At 38.1% G+C, this 19,575-nt stretch overlaps 1 protein-coding gene across 2 annotated transcripts; it reads left to right on the top strand.

Annotated features, from left to right (window-relative positions):
* The first annotated feature begins 1,167 nt into the window (after positions 1-1,167).
* On the top strand, positions 1,168-17,680 carry LOC135229095 (ATP-dependent RNA helicase DDX3X-like). 2 transcript variants are annotated; one of them, XM_064278895.1, is made up of 17 exons: positions 1,168-1,929; positions 4,790-4,850; positions 6,334-6,381; positions 8,878-9,004; positions 9,839-9,997; positions 10,074-10,173; positions 10,632-10,767; positions 12,036-12,121; positions 12,341-12,439; positions 12,521-12,681; positions 13,015-13,159; positions 13,259-13,403; positions 13,657-13,838; positions 13,910-14,027; positions 14,385-14,538; positions 14,853-14,986; positions 15,205-17,680. In XM_064278895.1, exons 1-17 carry the CDS (start codon positions 1,885-1,887, stop codon positions 15,282-15,284), a joined length of 1,980 nt encoding a protein of 659 aa, XP_064134965.1. In that variant the 5' UTR covers positions 1,168-1,884; the 3' UTR covers positions 15,285-17,680. The 2 variants fall into 2 exon arrangements, with proteins under 2 accessions (XP_064134965.1, XP_064134964.1); XM_064278894.1 differs by having other exon boundaries at positions 14,850-14,986.
* Positions 17,681-19,575: the final 1,895 nt, after the last annotated feature.

Below are 19,575 nucleotides of genomic sequence, written 5' to 3'. Positions count from 1 at the left end.
TTCAAATGATAAAGGGGGTGATACAAAATACTAACAAAAATGGAAGGTTTTTTGTAGGGTTAGCCAGCCTAATCCCTGAAGTAAAGACCCAAACCAGTAAAGTGATGCGCCCTAGAAAAGACTGACTCGTCTTCCCTATGTTCCAGTTTCATTTGGAATTCAGCTTTAAAACAAAATTGTTATAAGAATCAATGTATATGAATTCTAGCAGCAGAAGACCCATTGGAGGATGACGCAAAACACTGCGTATTATTTAGTCTTCTGTTTCGCTGCAAAAAAGTAGGGGGAAGGTATTTATAAAAACCAAGTAAACTGCTCCCGAAGCCCACTTTTCAGACAAAGATTAGACAGGTGTATGAAGCAAACAGTAACAAAACACATGAAGTACGTGCTTCTTAGTTCAATATAACATATAAGGCCAAATGGGCAATTCCTCCCCAAAGGCAAGCCGAGAAGGCAGAAAGGGACAGATCCGGACAAACGGATAGGAGGAACCCAGAGTTTAAAGCGAGAGAGTGCTATCATTTGTGGGGACTGCAAGCAATGTCACAAAACAATGTGTATAAATTTTCGAAAGAGAAACTAACTTGCACTGCAAACTTTCATCTAAAGCACGTAGAACTTTTTTAAAAATTGAAGACGCACGAAGCACCTACTGCGGCTCACTTAAAGCCAGTAATCCACCTGTCAACACGTTTAGTTCTTTAAAGGACCTACGTTTCCGGAGCCACACTAGGACGAGTTTTAAAGGGCCATAGAAAGTGATTCACCCCAAAACAGAAGTCCATTTCCCACCCATCTTAGCAGCCCGAGGGCCCAGACTAACAACAGTGTCAGTTCCTTCGCACGCCCAATTCTGGCCAGCCACAAACACTCTTCAGTGCATTGAACCCGCGGTTACAATCCCCAATACGCCCTGGTTTTGGAAGGAGTAAAACCCTGGTGTCTAAGGCCCACGAGATGCCAGAAAGAGGAAACTAATGGGTTAACGTAGCTGGTTTTCTGCCGGGAGGCGGAGAAGAGAAAACGCGTAATCACTGGCGCCTCTGAATGCATAATTGTCTCATTGTTACCTCAAGCGGTGAGGACACCGGGTGGGGCCACAGATCATTTGCCTCGCCCCCGCAGCTGAAGCCAGTGCTTGCCCGGGAGGGTCCCGTCGCTGCTCCGTGCTCCTAATTTCCCTCCGCTATCCCTCATCCAAGTCATCGTCCACCTTGGACAGATTATTTTCAAGCCGCACGTGAACAGAGCAGGGAGCGACCACCTTCTCCGACACCTGGAGCCACGTGACCCCCTGCGTACTCGGCTTCAGGAATTTTTTCAGACTTGTCCCGACTTTAGCGAAGCTTCACAAAGCCGAGTGGGGACTAGTTAGGTCGGAGAAACTACGAAAACCTCGGATTTTCCAGAAGTAGAACAGAATAGAAAGAGGGGAAACTAGGAAGTTGGAAGGAAAGAGGTGGTGACACGGGGCTTATTGTCGATATGCTTAAGACCTCTAAACTGGGAAAACGCTGGAGACGGCAAGTTTCCACTAGTTTTCGAGAATTCCAGGACTTTGACGGAGGGCGGCGAAAGTAAAGCTCTCGCGAATTTTGAGAGCTTTGGCGAACGAGACTCACTACAAAATCCCGCGAGTTTACGAGTAACAACGCGACGTAGCAAAGTAGAAGTAACGGTAGCGATAGAAGGGTTGCGGGGGCGGGGGGCGGGTGTAGAGGACGCTCGTCTTACGTGGTGACGTAGACCTATCGGAGCGAGTATTTTACGGCAGTGGTCGAACAGTGGGTTTAGGGCCAACAGTACTTCTGTGAGGCCTGTGATATTTCAGCAAGTTGGACCTGCAGTTGGGAACTCCTGAGTTATCGGTACTCTTCAGGGATGAGTCATGTGGTGGTGGAAAATGCTCTCGGACTGGACCAGCAGGTGAGTCGGAATAAGCTTATGTGGGTTGTCCGCGTGGGTCTCTTCCCCGGCCTAATAAGGCTTGTGCAGATCTAAGTAGCCGCAGTAGCCATACCTTTTCTGAGCTCATGGCTCTTGCAGTGGGTGGGGCTATATAGAAAGTGAGTAAAGTGTGGTCACACAGCGTGGGGAGGAGAAGGGGAAGTGGCAGTAATGTTGGTTGTGGTTGTTGCTTGGACTGGGCCTGATTTGGGCCGGTGGCATTCTATCGGGGCCGGGCACAATGGCGGCTTTTGTGTATACGTGAGATATATAGGCGCAAACACCAACTGATTAATGACGGAGCAGAGGGGTGTTTCGAAGGGGACCATTTTTGTCTCGAACGGTTTGACTAACTTGGTGGCCCTGATTTAGGCCCGGGGGCGTCATTTGTGTGAAAGGCCAGGGCAGACTTCGCTCCGGCTAATGGCGGCGGCCTCCTTTGTGTGGTACTGCGTGGCTAGACGGTACTGAGGACCGCTAGCAGGTGGACTGGCCTACCGGGCCCCTGGCAGCCGAGGGTCTATAAAGGACAGTGCAAGTAGTTCATTGTTTCTTTCTTGGTCCTTTTTCATCGCGCTGTTTTCGCTGGCGGGGTGGTGCAGCTGACCAGGCCGCGTTTCCGGAGTGGAAAGTTTTGTGACGCAGAAGAGCCAGAAAGGGAGGGTAGGCAGGGGAGGAGAAGAAAAGCCTCTGTGTGCTTACTTTTGACGGGTATCTTGATGATGGAAGCTGGACGCCAGCATGGAGACACCTCGAAGGTTAGAAATCTGGCCTTAGGCATTTTTAGGTACTGCCGTTTAGTTTATTTGTCTGTTGGGAGGCTGAAAGGGGACTGCGATGGCTTCGCGGTTTGGTTCACGAATCGAGTTGCGGAAAAATGTGGCTTGGCGGGGAAGATACTTTCGTCGTTGATTTTGTGGTTGCTTGTGGAGGAAAACATTGAAATCGGTCGAAACTGGGGGTTCTCACTTAAGCAAAATATCTTTTTCCACGTTTTGGGGTTGGTGGAGAGGATGCGTGATCCTAAAGAAGGATCATAGGCTTGTTTCCGTAGTAGGCAGTCTGTATAGCGGCTTTGGCGTCGCGACAGCTTTTCCGTCTTTTTCAAACACTTAAGCTTAAGAAACTGTGAAACTCCTTGTTACGAAAACAGGGCTCAGTAACACTATTTGACTATAGACTTTAATGTTGTTCTGTGCGTTTGAGGAAAGTAGCGGTATGCTTTGAGGGTTTTGACCACTAACGATTTTGTTATTAGATTAACTCTGTGCATTTTGCTGACATTTGATAGGTTAAATGGGGCTTTTGTCGGGTGCTAACTCACAGCGACCCTATATGTACAACAGTACGAAACACTGCCCGTTTTTGTGTCATCCTTAAAATCGTTGTTATATTTGACCCCATTGTTGGAGCCACCGTGTCAGCCCGTGTCGTCGAGTATCTTCCACTTTTTCTCTGTTTTACCAAGCATGATGTCCTTCTCCAGGGACTGGTTCCGCCTGATAAGATGTCCTGAGTAACCCGGATTAAGTCCAGCACCGTTCTTTCTGTTGTTTTGGAAACCTTGGCTTATTCAGTATTTTGTCAACAGAGGCACTGCAAGTGAATCAGTTTTTTCGTCTTCTTATTTATTTATTCATTGTCCAGGGTTTGCATGTTACCGTGGCTTGGGTCACGCATACCTGTGACATCACAAAGAAAGACAGTACCCTTTTAAGAGCACAGGCATTCCTAACTTGTAGCATTTTCTGTGTAAATGTTACTTCTTAAGATTTTAGACAGAAATAAATGTTTAATTTTTAAATTTGTAAACCATTTCACTGTTAAACTATGCTTTATGTGTCCTTAGAATTAAGTGGTAAGCAAGTTCCACCTGAAAAAATTACAGTTTAATGTCTTCCTTGAGGTTGAGTGTAGTTCGGTGATTTATATTGAACTTCTAATGTAGTGTTTATAAAACATATTATAGTGTAGCAGATTTCTTTTAGGAACAGGTGGCAGCATTGCTCATTGCTTTGGTCTTTTTGCTTTTTAAAAATACTTTTGCAGAATTCATTTTGGCACATAAAATTTCTTGAAAGCAGGTTTTGGTTAGTCATTAAAAAATGGAGTAAAGAGAAATAATCTACAGTGTAGGAAACTGTCTTTAAGGGGTGCATAAGAAATTGAGGTTAAAGACCTCAGTTGAGTTATAGCCTGCTAATTTATAAACACTGAGTGTCAGTTGTCCACTTGGGAGCTTTGTGACCAAAGACTTTTGAACTCTTTCTGAAATGTAATAAATACTGCCTCTTTCGGCAAGGATTAAATGATGTAGTGATACGTAAAGTGGTACAATACTAGGTGATAAGTTTGTATTTTAAGTTTTGAAAAATTCATGACAGTAAAAAAAAAAATCTAGTTTGGTGATTGAGGAGCTTTTACTATCGAAAATTGCTACAAGGGATATTTGTTGTGGGTGAGAGCTTCTACTAGGTGGCATCTGGCTGCTGCTGCTTTTGCGTTTTCCCTGTTAGCACAGTGGTTAAACACTGGCTGGATCAGCAGTCCAAAGCCACCAGCTGCTTTTCAGGTGAAAGATGTGGCAGTCCACTTCCAGAAAGATCACACCTTTGAGAACCGTGAAACCCTGTGAGGCAATGGGGGGGGGGGGGTATGTGTGTTTAAGAAGTCAAAGCATTTTTAAAGCAACTGTGTTTTAAAGTTGCATAGGCAATACAGTAAATGCTACAGGGTAGAATTCTGGGGTTTTTTTTTTTCTTCTTCTTTTAATACTGTCCATACTTGATTTTTCTTAATGTAGTTAATTGCATGTGAGCTGTTAATATCTCTCTTCTAGTTCGCTGGTCTAGACTTAAATTCCTCAGCTAATCAAAGTGGAGGAGGGAATACAGCAAGCAGTAAGTAAAATATTTCCATTGTGTGATAATTGCATTTGGGTAGTGGATTAATTACATACCTCTCTTTTGAGTAGGCTGTAACAGCAATGAATATGTTGAGCTATTAATTTGAAATTTTTATTAGATACATTGACCTTTTTTCAGAATTTTATAGTAATGTTCCTTTGTACTGGGTAGTGCAGACTTGTAAGAACTCAGCAGCTAATTGGAAGGTTGGAAATTGGAGTCCACCCAGAGACTCCTCAGAATAAAGACCTGGTAATCTGCTTCTGAAGGGTCAGCCGCTGTAATAAACCTTACGGAGTTCACTTCTACTGTGACATGCATGGCGTTGCCATGAGCACAGTCTACTCAATGGGAATTGCTTTTACTTTGGACTTACTAATTTTAAGAAACTTTCTCTCCAGTTTTTCTAACATAAAAACATAAAGTACTTTGATGTATACTGATAAAAGGTTGGGTCTTTTTGAGTGAACAGTTACTCTTTAAAAACAGAAATTATGTATATTTCTTTTTAAGAAACTGATTACATCTAATGTGATTTTTGCCTAGCACTTAGTGGGGATATGTTCATTCCTTTTAAGGTAAATTGACCTGTACAGTGTTAAACCTTATAAAAAGAACCTGTATCTTTATATTATACAGTTCCTGCTACTTAAGAATATGACACCGACAGACCTTTTAATTTTTATATAAACAGGCTTAATTGATTTGGGGATGGCAGTTAGAATTTTACATTTTGGAAATATGGAAATCTTTTGAAAAGTTGGGTATATCAAAACCTTCTTTTGAGAAGAGCCATTGTGTTTGTTTATTTATGGTTGTTTATCATTTGTTTTTGAGGTTGCTAGAGTTACTTAGTTGTTAGGGGTTATCGTGTGGTTAGGGAACAATTGGGGATATTTAACTCAGTCCAAAAGTAATAAAGTTAAAATTCAGGTTTCTAGGTAATAAGGTGATTTCTTTTGCTGGTAGGTTAATTGCATTTTTCTTATCCATAGTCCAAGTAGTATTTCTGTCTACATATAGAACAGTAGTTGGCATACTTAAGCCCAAAAGTTAAAACTCCCAATGTATTCTTCAAATCATTTTCCCTTTCCAGCTTTTAATATTTACCTAGCGTATAGCTTTCAGTTTAACTGTTAGTTTCCTGAAGTAGAGCGGGACTCTTTTAAAGAATTAAGTAACCACTGGTAACTCCTGAAATATATCTGATTTGAGAATTGCCGCTTTTAGGATCTAATGTACCAAATGTATTTGTTAAACGTTGTTTTCCTTTTTAAGTTGGAAAAATTCTTGTTTATAAAGCAGTAACCTTTTATACATTTTTTTTCCTCTTACTTGCAAAGTAAATAGTCAAATATGAATAGAGGTTTAAAAAAGGTTTTTTTTTCCAGGACCTGTTTTTTTAATAGCAGAATTTTGGTAAAAAGCTGTTTCTCAGAGGATGTCATAGGCATTTAATTTTAAATTTGTCTTTTAGAAGGACGCTACATACCTCCTCACTTAAGGAACAGAGAAGCTTCTAAAGGTAAGTTACAGCCGCTTTGCAGCTCTGTGCCATTGCTGTGTTTAAAATTTAGTCAGAGCCAACAGAAAATGAGGTAGTTTGGGGAAGTCTATAAACATTGTTCTCCTATATACTTTTCGGGCTGTCTTGAAGAACTGTCACTTCCTAACTTTCGAAGAGCTCATCTAATGTTGCATGATGGAAAGTTTTTAATTCCTTTGGCAAACTTGAGGTTCACTTAATTGCTTCATTTGTAAGATTTTGTCTAAAATAAATGAAAGCACCTGGTGTCGTTTCCTCCTAATATAGGGTAATGCATTATTAGAAACATTGCCAGGGTGTCAATTTGAGTGCTATGTATTCAGGCAGTCTTGTGTTGATGTTAATGCGTTTGGCTGCTAACTGAAAAATTGGAGGTTTCAGTCTGTCCAGTGGCACCTTGGAAGAAGGGCCTGTTTTACGAAAAAGTAGCCATCAAAAACCCTGTGGAGTCAGTTCCTACTCTGATACATCCTGGGTCTCCGTAGTCCACTCAGCGACACCTGGTTTTGTTTTTATTGTAGTCAAAGTGAGTTATCTGAAATTTAGGGGGGAAGGGATGTGTGGAACAAAAGGAGGAAAGTTGGTGTACAAAGAGGGTGGTATTGGGAAGATAGGAAATATACTGAAGCTTATGATTTTGTATTGTGTATCCATATGTAGTCTCTGGCTTTAGACACATGAGTTCTGTATATTTCTCCAAGATCACTTAGGTGATAGCATTCTCAAAGTCACTGCGTGCTTTTCTTTCATTAGGGGTATTTGCAGTATTCTTAGAATATGTGTCTATTAGGAATTGCACTCAGTGTATATTAAGTACTTAAAAGGAAAGGACAGCTTAGAGTTTTCACTGCAAGGGACCTTAAAAAATCTAATAGTTCTATTCGTAGCTAAAGGCCATTTGTCAATTGACTGGCTGACGGTGGAGCTATAAAACAGAGAGAAATTAACTTATAAACTTTGAATACTTAATAAAGTATCTGAATCTAGGTAAAGTTTATTTCACACTGCGATATGTGTCAACGTTCTTTCTGCTTTAGCACTAACAAATGAAGTAACAGTGCTATCACCAAATCTGAGAGCCCAACACCTACATCATCATGTAAGCTTGGGGAGATATAGGAATACAAAGGGAAAAAGCAATCGTATGTGGTCAAGTTGCTAGGGATCACATACAGACAGAAAAAAACAGCAATGGATTAAAGGTTTACCTAGATTCAGATACTTTATTAAGTACTCAAAGTTTACGAGTTAATTTAAAACCTTGAGACCTTTATGGTGATGGATTGAAGTCTTTGTTTTTAAGTAGTAGGGAGCGCAATGCATGCCTTTTTAATAAAGGCATTACGACTTTTCTGAATTTAGAATTGTTCTAATGGGAGAATCTAGTTTTATCTAAATGTTTTACTATCCTATGCCTGAAATTACCAAGGCCTCATTTTAGAAGTCCAGTGGTAGTTTTTGAAAACAATTCGTTACATGTACTTATTAGGGCATCTCAGCAGTCCTTCTGGTGGAGAAAGACATTTGAAACGCATTTCATATTGGCTATATCCATTAATTTGGTCTATCTTTTAAGTGTTTTTAGACTAAGCCAGATTGTTTAAGTACTGAAGATGGTTAATACGACTAGTCATGTTTAAATTGCTGCTAATAGGTAATTTTTCAAGTTGCCTTCTCCAGGAACTTATATTGAATGAATACCTGTTGTTCACCAAGCAGATTGCTTATATACAGTGGCCCATATAAGTGGTTTGAGGATAATTCAGTTAAAATATGGAGTTCCACATTTTATGAATTTGTATAAAAAGCCCCTGATCTAATACTTAGGGCACTTTTTTTTTTTCCTGTTTCGGTAAACATGTAGACCTCTTGTTTACATTAGGCTAAGCTTTTCCTTAGGTAACTGAATATCCCTAAGGTAACCCATTGTTTAGCTGGAACTTTCTGAAGTGTGTATTTTATATTTAACAATGTTTATACATGCGGTTTGTCATTTTTATTTAGAAGTTACAAATTGTGCGGAACTGAAAAGCATGCTAGGGCTGCCCTAGCTACTGCTTTTGAACTTAAAAATCTTAGTTGAAAAATTAAGGTTATTGAGCATCTTGTGTGTTTTACTAAAATAATTTAGTTGGAATAGATTCATGTCTAACTGTTTTTTACATGTATTACACATTCACACTTACCAAAGAATGGAAAAAAAAATTATTGGCATGGGGTGACCGTGTAACAGTACTAGCTATGTGCAAACAATGGACCTCTTTGGCGTAGTATTCATTCAGAATATTGTTCTGTGTTTGCTGATTAAAAAAAAAAACAATTATCCAGGTCATAGTTTTCTTTGTCAGTATCTTGATAAAAATATTTCCAATGGCCTATGTTAACAGCTTTCTTTTTCAAGGTCTTGGTAAGAATATTTTCATTGGCCCTATGTTAACGTATTGTTGGTTTCTAATTTTTGCTTTCTTATTGAAGGATTCTATGATAAAGATGGTTCAGGGTGGAGTTGTAGAGATAAGGATGCATATAGCAGTTTTGGGTCTCGTGATTCAAGAGGAAAATCCAGCTACTTCAGTGATCGCGGAAGCGGATCGAGAGGAAGGTAAAATGATTTTTTCTCAACTTGTATGTGTGTATGATAGCAGTTTCGAAGTCAGCTTGTAAATTTGTGAAGTTTTCATCCTCTGTACTCTTCTTGACCCTTAAGAATGATGCTTTTTATGTAGATTTTAATCAGAATGCTGGCTCCCTCATTGTTAGTTATAAGAGGACTTTACTAAATTTAACCTGTTAAACAGAAATTAAAAGAAATATGGATATTGTGTTTGATACAATAAAATCCATTGTTTGGTTGAGATTTTTAGGGCTCCTCGACAAACACACATTTTAAATAGTTAACATTTTATTATAAATCTAAGTCTTGTGTCCAGTTTTTTCAAAAATAGTATAAAAACTCTAAAATAATCTTAAGTTTTGTTATGTAAATGAATTTTCCTTTCTGTTTGACTGTAACTGGGATAAGTAAATCAATGTGTTTTTTTTTTTTTTTTGCTTTATTAATAGCAAGTATATTTAGATTATAATTTTTCACAGATATAAAACATGTTCGCATAGATATTATAAAACCCAATTCTTAGTATGAGCATGTGTGAGGCCCGTTTAAGCTGTGTAACTATAAAAATGTATAGAGATGTTTTAAATATGATGTTCCAGATTGAACTCTAGTTGTGGACTGTTCTGCTCTATCCTGTGTGGTTGCTCTGAGTCAGAATCAACTCAGTGGCAATGGGTTGTTTGACAAAATGAGAATAAGGAGCCTTGGATTGTTGATACCATGAGTAGTTGCGACCAACACTTAACTACACAAATTTCTAGAGAGGTGATAGTTTGGTGTTGGCTAAATGATACGATCTGATCAATTGCTTATGCTGTTCAGGTTTGATGATCGTGGACGTAGTGACTATGATGGCATTGGCAGTCGTGGTGACAGGACTAGCTTTGGCAAATTTGAACGCAGCGGACACAGTCGCTGGTGTGACAAATCAGATGAAGATGATTGGTCAAAACCTCTTCCTCCAAGTGAACGCTTGGAACAGTAAGTTTTTTAAATGTATGTTAACTGTTTAGAGACTTACTACCTAGCATAACATACTTGTAACAATTAATTCTAGGGAACTATTTTCTGGAGGAAACACTGGGATTAACTTTGAGAAATACGATGACATACCAGTAGAGGCAACTGGCAATAACTGTCCTCCACATATTGAAAGTGTAAGTTTTTTTGTGTGTGTCACTTTTTAAGACAATAGAGGGTATATAAATGCTTTTTCTGTACATCAGATTAGTTGGGCTTCCTAAAGTCACATTGCTTCCTGACAAAGCAATAGCTTAATAGTTCTTTTATAAGTAATAAAAAAAACTCATTGGATTATGAGAGGGGAGCACAAGATTAATGTTACCGTTATAAATAATATTGAAATAGAAAACGTGTCGAACAAAAAAACTGAAAACCTTTTCAGAGAGATTAAAGCCAAGAGTCCTTGTTTTTTGTTTTCTGTTTTTATTTTTTTTAAGTGAGATACTTTACCTGATTTTTGGTAAACCTACAGTAGGTTAAATCTTAATACAGTAAATTTTACTATATGTATTTTTTGCTATTTATAAATGCATGAAATGTAGCATTTCTAATTTTATTTGCATTTAATCGACCTGGTTGAATGTATTCACAGTTCAGTGATGTTGAAATGGGAGAGATTATTATGGGCAACATTGAGCTTACTCGTTATACTCGTCCTACTCCAGTGCAAAAACATGCAATTCCTATTATCAAAGAAAAAAGAGACCTGATGGCTTGTGCCCAAACAGGTAAGCTTACCTGAAAGAATAAAAATTGTCAAGAATATCTTAACTGAGCATGCTCAAAAATAGTAAATTATATTGTACAGTACTGTACGTTGAACCTGGTATCTACCATCTTGAGATTCCTGCAACAGGGAAAAACTTTAATTTTATTATTGGGAGACTTAGCAATAAGACGGGAATAGGAAGGCTAAGACGGAAGAGCAAATAGTTTGTGATCCCCAGAATGTAGCTAGGGAAAAGGTGTCTCCATAGGTGAAGTATAATCTCCCATCTTTCTAGTCTTTTTGGAATTGGGGTGAAATAGAATAGTTATTGAATCCTGGTGGCGCAGTGGTTAACAGTTCAGCTGCTAAGCCAAAACTTGCACCAGCCGCTCCTTGAAAACCCTGTGAGGCAGTTCTACTGCTTTCTCTAGGATTGCTGTGAGTGGAATGAACTCGATGGCAAGTGTGTAGAGTAGTTAAAGTTTTATATCTGTCAGAATTGGGCCTTGGTAAAATTGATAAGATAGCAAAATTTCCTTTCCATTTGTATAAAATGGAAACCTTTAAAAAAAAAAAAATTACATTTCTTACTCTCTGGTTTGGCAAAATGAGGCATTCAGCCAAACATGTCATCTGTTTTTATACAGTGTTACTGGTGCATGTTGTGTGCCATCAGTAGATTCTGACTCACAGCAAAGCTGCAGGACACAGTAGAACTGCCCCAGAGGGTTTCCAAAGAACAGCTGGTGGATTCGAACTGCAGACCTCTTGGTTAGCAACCTGAGCTTTTAACCATTTCACCACCAGGGCTCCTATGGGGCTTAGCCACATCCATTTATATATACTCTGTGGCTACTTCTACAGTACAAAGACAGACTGTGTCCTTTAAAGCCCTTTATTTTACAAAATATTTGTTTGCCCCTGCTTTACATGCTAACAGTTTACAATGAGTGACTGCATTAACACTTTAAAAAACCAGAACCTGTGCAAGGCAGAAACATGTCAGAGAAGGTAAATGCCATTATTTTCTATTAAAAAGTGGTAAAACGACACCCTATCAAATGTGGAAAGAAACTTGGGAGACCGAGAAAAACAAGGCAGTACCATTGACTACTTACTGGTTTTCACAGGTTGCAGTGTACAAAGGAGTGTTGAAATGGAAGTCAATGTCAATGACATCAGTGTTTAAGAAATAGATCACAGAAGTCTCTTTGCATCCTTGGCTGTGTAAATTTACCACCTATTCTAGTTTGTATTCAAAAAAAATGAGTTGTGTTTTCTTAACAGGGTCTGGAAAAACGGCAGCATTTCTCTTGCCTATCTTGAGTCAGATATATACAGATGGTCCAGGCGAGGCCTTGAAGGCTGTGAAGGTAAAAATTTGTTTATCACATGAGAAATTTTTGTTAGAAAAAGTTCTGTATTTCTAAATGATGCTGAATATCCTTAATGTCATTTTTTAAATTTTTTATTCAACCTGTCTTTACAGTGGAAACTACTTTTTATGTGTACAAAAGGAATTTTGCTGTGATGAACTTTAAAAGTTTAATTATATAAATAAGTTTAATTTTTAAAATGTACTTATTTCTTAGGAAAATGGAAGATACGGGCGCCGCAAACAGTATCCAATCTCTTTGGTTTTAGCCCCAACAAGAGAACTGGCTGTACAAATCTATGAGGAAGCCAGAAAAGTAAATACACATTTTAGCAGTTACTGCTTTTTCATTGATTTTAGTGATGTTTTTTATGACTAATAAACCCTTTCCTTATAGTTTTCATACCGATCTAGAGTTCGTCCTTGTGTGGTTTATGGTGGTGCTGATATCGGTCAGCAGATTCGAGACTTAGAACGTGGATGCCACTTGTTAGTGGCCACTCCAGGACGTCTAGTAGATATGATGGAAAGAGGAAAGATTGGATTAGACTTCTGCAAGTATGTTAATTTTCATGTATGAGGCTGGAATGTTTTTTTAATTAGTGGTCATTACCTTCGTAGTATTTACTAGTGATTTTAGTAATACAACTTTTTGCATAGTGTGGAAGAATCAGTGAAACTTCATTAAAAGCTGTAGGGTTTATACAGGCAAAAACAAGTAATAGCTAATTTGGCTCATCCGGTTCCTGGAATCCTGTTTGTGTGTGTTACATGTGTCACATTTGAAACTAGAAAGTTAATACGTGGCTGAATGTTAGTGTAATTGTTCATAGGCATAGCTATCCCCAGCAGTTTCTCATCAGATTCTAAACTAAGTCTTATTCACGACAGATATTTAGTACTGGATGAAGCTGACCGGATGCTGGATATGGGATTTGAACCTCAGATACGCCGCATAGTTGAGCAAGATACTATGCCACCCAAGGGTGTTCGCCATACCATGATGTTTAGTGCCACTTTTCCTAAGGAAATACAGGTAGTGTTTGATGCTGAAATGTTTTTAGAACATTTTAGGACAAAAATTTTATTTAGAACATTTGTATTTATGTAAACAAGGTTTTTGTCTCTTTTTCAGATGCTTGCCCGTGATTTCTTGGAGGAATATATCTTTTTGGCTGTAGGCAGAGTAGGCTCTACCTCTGAGAACATCACACAGAAAGTAGTTTGGGTCGAAGAATCAGACAAACGGTCATTTCTGCTTGATCTCCTAAATGCAACAGGTAAAATTTTAATTATAGTATCTCATCTGTTAGATGTAAGAAGAATTTGTTTGGATCTTCTTCCACCCCACCACCACTCCCTCCCCGCCCTTCTTTTTTAAATTACCTTCCGCTTTAGCGTTTAAAAACGAATTTTGTTTTTACTTGCCAGCATTTGCGTGTTTCTAAGTGCGAAGAGAACTAAACCAGTTAATTCACAGACTCCATAGTGAGGCTTGGTCACTATCAGTAACGAAACAATCAAATTTTTCAGGAAAGGATTCACTGACCTTAGTATTTGTGGAGACCAAAAAAGGTGCAGATTCTCTGGAAGATTTCTTATACCACGAAGGATATGCTTGTACCAGTATTCACGGAGACCGATCACAGAGAGATAGAGAGGAAGCCCTTCACCAGTTCCGTTCAGGAAAAAGCCCGATTCTAGTGGCTACAGCTGTGCGTATATTTCTCTTTTCAAATTAAGCATGTTTGGATTTTGCTTTCTTCTCACAACAGTTATTTTTCAGGTGGCAGCAAGAGGACTAGACATTTCAAATGTGAAACATGTTATCAATTTTGATCTGCCAAGTGATATCGAAGAATACGTACATCGCATTGGTCGTACAGGACGTGTAGGAAATCTTGGTAAGGTGTTTAGTTGGTGAATGGTCTGATAGCATGTTTTTATTGTAATGCCTGCAGAAAAGGTTAGGGTAGGCTCTTAAGCTGGCCTGCAACTCATGGGATCGCATGTACATCGGAGTTGCAGTGCTGTGACTCATAAGGTTTTCACTGGCTGGTTTTTTTTTTGTAAGTAGATTGCTAGACCTTTTCTTCCTGATCTGTTTTCCATCTGGAAGTTCGACTGAAGCTTGTTCACCATCACAACAGTATTCAAGCCTCCCGCTATCATATTTTAGTATTCTACGTAGGAAATTAAGAACACCAGGCTACTTTGTGGAACTCTGATTAATTTCTTATGTACTTTTCTGAACTCTTCAGGTCTTGCCACCTCCTTCTTCAATGAAAGAAATATAAACATCACCAAGGATTTGCTGGATCTTCTTGTTGAAGCTAAACAAGAAGTGCCATCTTGGTTAGAAAGTATGGCTTGTGAACACCACTACAAGGGTAGCAGTCGTGGACGTTCTAAGAGGTATTAGGTCCATTATCACAAAGCAGGATAAGTTTTTATGCTTGTTTGCTGAGGCAGAGTAGTTTTGTCCAAGATCAGCTTAAAGCAGTTTAATAAGTAGTTGTGTAAACTATCTAAATACATTCATTAACGGGAATGACTAGAAAGAGTGACATGAAGTTAGTGTTAGCAAGGCCATTGGAAACTGTATAGGAATCTGACCACAGTGGGAATTGAATTTAAAAATCAAAAATTCGAAATTGGGAAGTTTAAATAGGAGTTGACATTTTAATTGTACTTCATCCTCAAACCACCGATGTTTTTTCTTTTAGTAGTAGATTCAGTGGCGGATTTGGTGCCAGAGACTATCGACAAAGTAGTGGTTCCAGCAGTTCTAGCTTTAGTAGTAGCCGTGCAAGCAGCCGCAGTGGTGGAGGTGGTCATGGCAGCAGCAGAGGATTTAGTGGAGGTAATGTTAATTTTTAATCTCTTATCTTTGGGAACAGCTTTCCCTCCCTTTTGTTACCTTTTTGAAAGCACGTTTTAAAAACTATTGAAAATTTTAATTTCCTAAGAATACCAAAATGCTATAAATTTCTTTTAGAAAGTTTATATCACAGTACTTTTGATAAAGAAAAGATCCTAATAGCAGGTGACTTAATTTTTTTTTTTTTAATTTCTTGATAGGTGGCTATGGAGGCTTCTACAGTAGTGATGGATATGGAGGAAATTATAACTCCCAGGGCGTTGACTGGTGGGGCAACTGAATTGTTGACACCAGAGTCACCCTTTCAAACAAGCTAATATGGAAACCACATGTAACTTAGCCAGACTATATCGTATAGCTTCAAGAACTTACAGTACATTGCCAGCTGTGATTCTCCTGAAAAATATTTAAGGGAGCTCAAGGTCATAAGAAGAAATAAAAAGAACAATCAGCAGCCCTATTCAGAAGTTGGTTTGAAGACTTAATTGCTGTAGTTTGGATTAACTTCACTCTTACCACCACTCCAGACTGCATTTATAATTTTGTAACTGAGGATCATTTGTTTGTTAGTGTACTGTGACTTTCACTCTTAGACAGCTTATTATTTTGATGTCCTGTTGGCTCGGTAATGCTCAAGATACCAACTATTTTGACAAATTTGCTGAACTTGGGCTAAAATCAAACCTTGGCACACAGGTGTGATACAACTTAGCAGGAACCACCTCATTCCTATACGTTACAAGGAAAACAGCTTAAGCAGCTGCCTGCTTTAGGGCTTTTGATACTTGCAGATTGTTGGGCTTGTGAGGGACATCTGAAAGCAAAAGTAGTTTCTAATTAGTTCCTTAGTTCTAACTTAGAACTGTACTAAGTTATAGTTCTGACTTGCTCACTCTATCCTGGATAGGCCCCTGATAGCCTTTATATAAGCCATTCTGGTCATAATGAGGTGATACATAGGAATACATGCATATATTGTTCAAAGCAACTCTTTTGGAAGTTAATGCAACTAAATACAGCAATTTCTCTTTTAATGTTTAAACAGTTTATTGTAAGTTTGCTAATTGTGGGCATATTACAAGAGAAGTTGCAAGTTCTGGTAACTTGGTATTCTGGGGAGATTTCATCTACTTAGATTTTTCTTAATGCCTGCCATAAATAAAATTGAAATGGTAGAATGGCTGACCATGGCAGTCACCAAGGCCTGGTTGGTTTTTGGTCTGTAATGCATGCTAGTGTTGATGTTTTTTGGTCAAGAGGGAAGGAATAGGAAGGATTATGCAGCAGGCTTTATTTTAACGCAAATTCATATTACTCTCTTCAAAGCTGCATTGAGAGGTTAAAATGGCTTACACTGTAGACTTTTTAGAAATGTTTCAGAACCAACTAAAATCCTTGAGATCACACAGGTTGGAAATATGTACTAAACTGCACAAGGTGTCATTTTTCTGTAGTGCAGTTGCCTATATCGTGCAGTCTACTTCAGTTGCATAGGTTTCCATTATATTTATAGTCTCTTTATGATAAATTTGGCCAAAGATTATCCACCACTAAAAATGCTTCTGCCACTTGGAGTCTGCCGAGTTTGTGGCCAGAATGCAATGACCGAAAACACCTTCATAGTGGCATAAAAAAGTTGGCAAAAATTTCTTAAAAGTGCAATAGGTTTTCCAGTGTATTGTGCCTTGTTGTAAAACTCAGTAGTTGCACTTGACAGTATTGAGGTCATTTGTTACGGTGCTATTTCGATTAATACAGGTTTAGACTCTCTTGTACATTTTGCCCATAACTTTTTACAAAGTACATATTTTATTGCACATTCAGAGAATTTTATATATGTCTTGTGTATGTATCCTTCTAACTTGCGATCTTATTTTTTCTCTTGGAGATTATTGAAAGCAGCCTGTTGAACTAGATTCTAAAAATTTATTTGGGACCATGGTTAGAGAGTTGAGAAGAAAACTATTTGCACACAACAGATTTTAGATACTTTTTGCTGCTAGTTTTGTGTACTATTTATTGAACATTTTGACAGATATTTATTTTTGTAAGCCTAAAAGCGATTCTTTGAAAGTTTAAAGAAACTTGACCAAAAGACAGTACAAAAAACACTGGCGCTTGAATGTTGAATGTCACCGTAGGTGAAATAATACATTTCGGGGTAGTGTGAGCTTTTAATGTTAAGTCCTATTAAACTTAAGTCAAATTAAACAGACCCAGCATTGGCAATATAGTCACCTTTCTGACAAAATTTAAGACAAAATTTGGCATTATAAAATTAAAACACGCCAAGGTTTTGATACACTTAAGATAATACTGAAACACTTCTAAACACTAATACAAAGTGTCCACAGTTCTCGGTTCTGTGCAGTTTTAGTTGTGTGTTTTGTCTTTTGTTTTTAGTGACTGTCTGGCATATTTGCAATCCTCAAACATGTGGTTTTCTTTGTGTATTGCCATAACCAGTGACTTTACATTCAGTTTTAATCAGCTAGAAATATGTTACAGTAAATACGGTTTTAAAAACCACATTCAAGAATGGATTTAAACTTGCTGAATGTAAACATTGCACTTAAGTCACTGTAAGTTTAGTACTTGCTTATTGTATTAGTTGTAGATGTTAGCACTGCATGTGCTGTTTATTCTGATTTTACTGAAATAAAAAGTTGAACGTAATCTTGGTATCGGTGGTTTAATATGGAGAAATAAGATTGAGCGTTCAACCTGAAAAATTAAAAGGTCAGTGTTGTATATGAAAGCTGTCTGTGAGATGACTCTCACGTGGCAGAAATATTTCAGTGCTTTCAATATTTGAATAAATGATAAAGGGTGATATGAATTTAGAATATAGAAAATAGAGTTTTTGCTATAAATATAGAAATCTAAAACTTATACTGCATGTGGGTTTACTTCAACTTATGAGATTAAGCATTTTGATGTGGAGGATGGTTGAGCTATGAAAATTAATTGGGTAAAGCTCTTTTACTAATACTCCAACAAAATACTTTTTGACTTTAGATGGTAAGTACTTAAGGTTTAAGAATTATTTCAAACAGGTTAGTGGTTGGCAGAGACTGCATAGGTGCCCACTTTGCAACATTGGTTATTTCTGTTTGCAGATAACCTATTGATTCCACATGGTACTGGAGGTGGCAGGTATCATGAGAGACATACTTGCTTAAGATGTTAATATCTAAAACAGACATTATGAAAAAAAAAATTTTTTTAACAAGTCAAATCCTGAAATTTTTTCTGTCCCCTTCATATCAGTGACGACCTCCCATTCCTCAAAGAGGTGACATTACCCTGATACCTAAGCATAAGTTGGTTTGGGCTGTTTTTATAGTTTATGTATTTATAATGGTAAACTTTTGGGCCTGTCTCATTTCACTCACCATTACATGTATGAGATAAAATTATATTTTCTGTAGTTGTAAATCTCATTCTGGTAGCTGTGTCATATCCTGTTGTGTAATGAACACTTGGATGATTTCCAGTTTGTGGCCGTTGTGAATTGTCCTTCTGTGAATGTCCTTGCATGTGATTTATGATAGCTGTATTATTTCTTCTGATGCATTCCTCCTGGTGGACTTAACCACCAATCTTTCATCAGTCTTGTGGTTAGTGCCACTCAGGCGATCAGTGAGGTACAGCTGAAAGCTAAAATGACCTATTATTTGAGATTTGCTTTAAGGTATTCTAGGAAAAAGATAGGTGGGAGATGAGATTGGATTAGTAAGATGTTGGTAATTGTTAAAATTGGGTGAAGACTTGGGAGTTTAATACACTTTTTTTTTTTTAACTTAAAAATTACTTAAGGAACACATGAATGTGTGGGGATTCCAATAGTGACCAAAGTAAAGTTTTCCTGTCACCGAAAAAGCTCTCCAAATACCCTATTCCCAGTCCAGGCCAATCTTGGATGTGCTCTGCCTTTGCATCTTTGTATATCACCTAGGACTCAGATTGAGTTCAGAAGTCAACACTGTTCTCTTGTTCATTGAAGGTGGCAATTGCCCTGTCTGCCCATTTCTGGAGTATGGGTTTCATTACCCTTGGAGACTGCTTCTTAAGTGGGTATCTGGGGAACCATGGTAGAAAGGTATCAATTCATGGATCCCAATTCTATTGAATAAGAATATCTGGATGCATCTCTGTTGCAGATTAAGCCTATCCTCTTGGTGATAAAACTGAACTTAAAATAGTTCTGGTATGCAGTATGGCAGCTTTCTGCAAGAAAACATGAGCTCTTTGAGAACTGTCATATTTTGGTAATGGGAACTTCAGGATCATCTTTCAGAAACTAGCATTAGCTGAAGGTAACACCCATTTTATACTCCCAGCAACTTCATAGAAATCAGCATGCCCATAATGGCACCCTACATAATAGCTACAAATGGATAAATACAGCAGTGAGAAATAAGCAGATACGTGAATATGTAACGTGGACAAAATGTTGAGATAAAGAAGTACAGGTATACTGTAATTCATTCTATAAAAATAGAAATCAGCTTAGTGATTTCTTTCTATGGACACTATAAGGAGCGGTTTTGCAGTGCTTGTGAGATTTT

This window comes from Loxodonta africana, chromosome Y (assembly GCF_030014295.1).
Source record: "Loxodonta africana isolate mLoxAfr1 chromosome Y, mLoxAfr1.hap2, whole genome shotgun sequence".
In the NCBI taxonomy this organism is placed as follows: domain Eukaryota; kingdom Metazoa; phylum Chordata; class Mammalia; order Proboscidea; family Elephantidae; genus Loxodonta; species Loxodonta africana.
This window is presented reverse-complemented; position numbering and strand designations above follow the sequence as displayed.

Excerpts from the sequence above, each read along its gene's own strand:
- LOC135229095 (XM_064278894.1), top strand. The coding sequence starts at position 1,885 with ATGAGTCATGTGGTGGTGGAAAATGCTCTCGGACTGGACCAGCAG. Across the intron at positions 12,682-13,014 it reads ATTGGATTAGACTTCTGCAA|ATATTTAGTACTGGATGAAG; the intron begins GTATGTTAATTT and ends TATTCACGACAG. Across the intron at positions 14,987-15,204 it reads CAGCAGAGGATTTAGTGGAG|GTGGCTATGGAGGCTTCTAC; the intron begins GTAATGTTAATT and ends ATTTCTTGATAG.